Source organism: Geotrypetes seraphini, chromosome 13, assembly GCF_902459505.1.
Source record: "Geotrypetes seraphini chromosome 13, aGeoSer1.1, whole genome shotgun sequence".
NCBI lineage: Eukaryota > Metazoa > Chordata > Amphibia > Gymnophiona > Dermophiidae > Geotrypetes > Geotrypetes seraphini.
Window position 1 is genome coordinate 83,718,747 of NC_047096.1, and position 6,000 is coordinate 83,724,746.

The following is a 6,000-nucleotide window of genomic DNA, read 5'->3' on the forward strand; positions in this document are numbered from 1 at the left end:
TCTGCACATGACTTGGGCATCAACATTTACTCCAGATTGGTGCCAGAGCTGTTCTGTAAAGGGCATGTGCTTAGTGTGATTTTTTTTTTTTTTTTGGCATAGTTTATAGTTTATTTTAAGCTTTATATACCACCTTTCACAATAACCCAAGGGGACAGTACAGTTTAGGGGGTGAAGAACTTATGTGCACGACGGAAGAGCGGGGCTTGGATGTGATTGTATGTGATGATCTTAAGGTGGCCAACAGGTTGAAAAGGTGACGGCGAAAGCTAGAAGGATGATAGGTTGCATAGGGAGAGGTATGGCCAATAGGAAAAAGGAGGTATTGATGCCTCTATATAAGACTCTGGTGAGACCTCATTTAGAATACTTGTACAATTCTGGAGGCCACACCTTCAAAAAGATATAAAAAGGATGGAGTCGGTCCAGAGGAAGGCTACTAAAATGGTGTGTGGTCTTTGTGATAAGAACATAAGCAATGCCTCTGCTGGGTCAGACCAGATGTCCATCACGCCGAGCAGCCCGCTCATGCGGCGGCCCATTAGGTCCAGGACCTGTATAGTGATCCTCTATCCATACCCTTCTATCCCCTTTTCCTTCAGGAAATCATTCAATCCCTTTTTGAACCCCAATATCGTACTCCGTCCTATCACACCCTCTGGAAGCGCATTCCAGGTGTCCACCACCCTTTGGGTGAAGAAGAACTTCCTAGCATTGGTTCTGAAACTGTCCCCATAAGGCGTATGGGGACAGATTTAAAGATCTCAATCTGTTTACTTTGGAGGAAAGGCGGGAGAGGGGAGATATGATAGAGATGTTTAAATACCTATGTAATATAAATGCACATGAGTCGAGTCTCTTTCATTTAAAGGAAGCTCTGGAATGAGGATGAAGTTAAGAGGTGATAGGCTCCGAAGTAATCTAAGGAAATACTTTTTTACAGAAAGTGTGGAAGATGCATGGAACAGTGTCCCAGAAGAGATGGTGGAGACAGAGACTGTGTCTGAATTCAAAAGGGCCTGGGATAGGCACATGGGATCTCTCGGAGAGAGAAAGAGATAATGGTGACAGTGGATGGGCAGACTAGATGGGCCATTTGGCCTTTATCTGCCTTCATGTTTTTATGAAAGGAACACCAAAAATGCATCATAGAAAACATTAGTAACATACAACAATATACATAGAAAACCAAAAGATGACATTTATTGAATCAAGTCCATAGTGCATACTTTCCTGAGAGTGGTTGCATGCAGAAACTATTAGGAAAGAAAGCCCACGATGTGCTTTAAGAAAAGTGGGCATTATATGGAAATATTGCACCCACTTTTATTGGTGAACTACATTCATTTCAAATGACAATCTATCTCTAATTGGAGACATCTCCATGTGATTTTATCTTTAGGTAATGCCTAATCCATTTTCCTCTCAGCTTCCAAAATTGCTCTTGATATTTCCCCAGCCCTCTGCATTTCCAGGCCCGGCAGAGACTAACCAATAGACTTGTATCACTCTGTGTTTGCCTAAAAAAGCTGTCAGACCTCTTTTTAGCCCTGAGTTATTTTTATCGTCAGTCTCTTCATACTTTCCTTTCTAATATTTAATCCGATAGGGGAAACCCTAACAGTCCGTACCTGCTGTAATCAAAGATATTAGAGGATGCCCTGTTTTATGAACTGGATTGTTAAATATTCCCTGTATAAATATCCTGCGTTTTGCAAAACTGTGCTACAACTGAATTGCAAAAGATTTGATCCCTAATGTAAAATAACTCCTTAGGAGACAAAGCCAGAAAACTTTCAGGAGAGCATTAAAAGAAAGGGAGAAAGATGAGTTGTTAGAACTGATAGGCAATAAAGAAGATTGCAGTGAGAAATGTATGAGAAGAGGCTTGAATCCCTGAAGATGTCCACCCCAGAGGAGATATGATAGATGCTTAAATCAAACAACTCTTTTCCAGAGAACATAATATGAGGTTGCGGGTGGTAGACTTAGGAGTAAGGCCAGGTGATCCAAAAATGCATGGGATAGATGGAAAAAATCCTTAAAAAGAAGATATTATTGGGACAGCCTGGAGTTAGCAGTGGCACTTTTATGGTCTGTCTGGATGAGGCAACATGGATTAGGAGCAAGTCTGCATATCTTATACCACATTCATATTGTCTGAGGACAGGTCTTGGGGGCAGGGGAAATCAAATGGATGGACTTTGTTAGGATCTCCTGCCCCAGTGACAATTCTTGTGTGATTATTCCTTGACAAACATCTTATTTAAAATAAATGTCAGTGAGTTACAGCATTTGAATGAAACAAGCCTTAACCTTCGGCTACAGGGCAAAACTTTCCCCCAGCACCTGCTCCCAGGAAGGCACAAGTCCTCAGTCAGATGTGGCAAATGGACACACTTACCCTGGGATCCTGAGATTGACGATTTTGCTCTCAGATGGAAGGAAGCAGCTTACCTGGACAAGAGGAGCTCTTTCTCTGTGCCTCATCCTGCCCGATCACTTTCTTCCGGGGCAGAGCAATAAGACGCTTATCACACGGGCAGCTGGAAACGACCACTGAGGGGGTCCAGGGCTCTCTCCAGCCTCCTGCAGTCACTCGGATACGGGGGCATGTCTTGCCTCTACAGTGCCATGTTCACCGCCTCCTCCTCCCACACTCCTCCCCCAGATTCTCCAGCTCCCTCCCTCCCCTTCCCCCAAGTTCCAGATGGAAATGAAGGTACTAGAGAGGGAAAGCTTGGATTTAGCTCTCTTCTCCCTTCCTGAAACATAGCTGTGCCTGCTGCTGCTGCCATCTCTTCCTTTGTGGCTGTCCCCCGCTGTCAGCCTTCCTTCTGCTTCCAGGGCTGCACCCAGACAAAAGGGAGCCAGGGATATGCTTGCTGTAAGTGGCCGTGGCACAATACGAGTGACCTTTTGCAATCTGAATATTCTGCAAAGATAAGTATTTTCTACGCACACACACATTTGTAGGCATCAAATATAGATGTATAATAACAGATAGCTTGAAAGTGTTCTTCCCAAGGCATCTAGCCATCTCAGCAGGAGATGAGCTAGGACTTTCTCTTTATCTGCTTTTGAAAAGGATTGATCAGGGATATTCCAAGCAACAAGAAAACTGAGCACCCTAGGAAAACAAAAGTCTGTGAGATTAAAAGGTGGGTACAGGTGCTCCTGAAAATGGTTCAGGGAGAGCCTTTAGTCAGTTCAGCAAAGAAATAAGGAAAGCTTTCTCCTTAAAGAGAAACAGAAAATAATGAGGGCAGATAAATAAATAAAATTTAGAACAGAGAGACCCAGGTGACTGCAGGTCTTATCCTTTAAGAGAGTTACATCAGCAAATTTGGATGAAGGGCTGATCTGCTCATTGGTTAAAGTCTGTTGAATTTCCCAGGTTGAAACACTTAGGCAATAAAAGTCCCTCCCCAAAACACAACCTTCAAATACCATCTTCCCCTGGTGGCTACATGTGTGCACAGTCTGTTGTTTTTTTAGCTGGACTGTGGGAAGATATTCTTAGGGGCATTTTTAGTTGGGGGGGAAAACTGAGAGACACAAATAATGTTTTTAGAATAAGCATATCATTTTACATATGTTATAGCATTACTGGATGAGAAAACAAGAAGGCAACCAGTCCACTAGATCTACTGTGAAGGGAAAGCAAAGAAGCAGATCATACAGAATCCAAACATCAAGTACGGTACTCCCAGGCTGTGCCAGGTACAAACTAAAACCAAAATGCATTTATTCATTTATTTAAGTTATATATATATATATTTAAGTTATATATATATATAGCTTTCTGGCTGCTGTCCCGCTGCTAACCCAGCCGGTCGTGGCTGGTTTCTTCTGCCCCTGAGCGGCAATGAGTGGAAGCGTGCTTTGATGCTCTTGCTCAGCTCTCAGTAGCTACTTTGACTGGCCAGAGGAGGTAGGAGGACGGGGCAGAGCGAGCAAGGGAAGGGAGCTGCGTGCAGAGTCGAGAGTCAGCGGAGGGGTGCAGAGTCTGTTGAGTGGCTGGGTACAGAGTCTGACAGGGGAGGGAAGGAAGGGGGCTGGGTGCAGAGTCTGACAGGGAAGGGAAGGAATGGGGTTGGGTGTAGAATCTGACTGGGGGATGGGGGAAGGGGCTGAGGGCAGAGTCTGATTTGGGGGGGGAGGAAGGGGGCTGGGTGCAGACCCTGGCAGGAAGAGGCTTGGTGCTGGGGGTAGGGAGTTGGGAAAGCAGAGAGGACAGATGCTCAGGGGTTTGGGAAAGACAGATACTTCACATACTGGAAGAGGGTTGGGAAGGACAAATTATTATTGTTATACGCATTGAAAATACTTGATATTGCGTTTAAATCAAAATCTCAATAAACTTGAAACTTGATGACCCAAAGAAGGGAGAGATGTCAGACCACTGGAATGGAAAGGAGAGAGAGAGAGAGAGAAATGCTAGACCACAGAATGGAAGGGAAAGAGGAGAGAGAGAGATGCCAGACCGCAGAAAGGAGAGGAGAGAGATGTTAGACCTCAGGAAGAGGGAAGGAAGGCGAGAGAGATTCCAGGCTATGGGAAGGAGAGGAGAAAGATGCCAGATCATATGAGGGGGGAAGGGGGAAGACAGAGATGTCTGACCATGGGAGAGGGATGAGATGCTGCATAGGGATGGAGGGGAAGCGGAGACAGAGAGAGAAGATGGTGCACAGCGATGGGTGCGACTGGAAAGAGATAAGAAGAAATGTTCCTAATGAATAGATGGGAATAGGAGAGAAGAAAGAGGAAGGAGATGGTACACATGGATAGATGGGAAGGGAAGGCATGGAAAAGTAGATTTTGATAAGAAAGCAGAAAAATTGAAAAGGTTGAATGTTAAAAGTTAATGCTAAAGATGGATGTATGATCTGGGGATTTAAAATTACAGTCCACTTGAGGGGGCAATACTTTCAAAATAGAACAAAACACAAAAGACCACCCTCTCATCAATACTGGGCAAGTTTCTCAAATAATATCATCATATAACATTTAAAGGCTTTTAAATATTTAAATGTGCTCATAAGCTCTTCAGCAAGGTGCCACAGCAGCAGTACAATGTCGCTGGAAAGGTGCTTGAATTTTAATCATAACACATTGCATGGAGCAAGGATTCTTGCTTGTACTGGAGTGGCAAATGTCATGGCTCTACAAAAGTTGTTTAACAGTAGCCCACTTATCTGAAAAGGTCAGTTCATGGCTCCAACACAGTCTGTGTTTCACTAAGCTACATCAGGAAGCCGGAAGGATAAGCTTTTTATATTGATTTTATTTGCAGTGTGCAGTGCCTGAGTCCTTTGGTCTACACACTTGATGTTGAAAAGTGTGTAGACCAAAGGACTCAGGCACTGCACACTGCAAATAAAATCAATATAAAAAGCTTATCCTTCCGGCTTCCTGATGTAGCATAGCGAAACACAGACTGTGTTGACCTTTTCAGATAAGTGGTCTATGCCCATTCTTCCAATTTCCTAAGGTCCCCACATAAAAGCTCACAAGCTTTATTAACCTTCATGAAATGATATAACATTTCTCCCAAATGTCTATGTGTTCATCCCTCAGTGCCCCCTCCTAGGTAGACTGGATGCAATTCTCCTGCATCCCAAACAAGTGGCCAGTCACAATTGTTCCCATTTAGTTTCAATGCAAACAGATAAATACAGATTTCCTTCTTTTTAAGCTCTGTCAGAAACCCACCCACATGGGAGGTTTCATCACCTTTAGCTTTTGATTTCCCAACACACACATATACTTTGTTAATCCTCCTCTTCTTCTCTATCGGGTGGCACAGGACTGGACAGAGAATTTTGGTTTGGAACTGTACCCCCCTCAGTGTCTAGGCAGCTGCTTTCTTGCCCTGGACCATATTACCTCCATGGTATACCAGGTTACCAGTGGGCAAGGAGGAGATTTGTACCTGTCTCTAGCCCTGTAGCCCAGTGTGAGCAGGTGGAGCAGAGGAGGAGGCAGGTATCAGTCAGT

At 44.1% G+C, this 6,000-nt stretch overlaps 1 protein-coding gene across 1 annotated transcript in view; it reads right to left on the reverse strand.

Annotated features, from left to right (window-relative positions):
- The window catches only part of LOC117347478 (corticotropin-releasing factor receptor 1-like), a 119,118-nt gene extending 116,550 nt beyond the window's left edge, over positions 1–2,568 (reverse strand). The window contains exon 1 of the mRNA XM_033918481.1: positions 2,458–2,568. Within this exon, the coding sequence (XP_033774372.1) occupies positions 2,458–2,490 (33 nt within the window). The 5' untranslated portion in view covers positions 2,491–2,568. The remainder of the gene's footprint in view (positions 1–2,457) is intronic.
- Between the last annotated feature and the right edge of the window lie 3,432 nt (positions 2,569–6,000).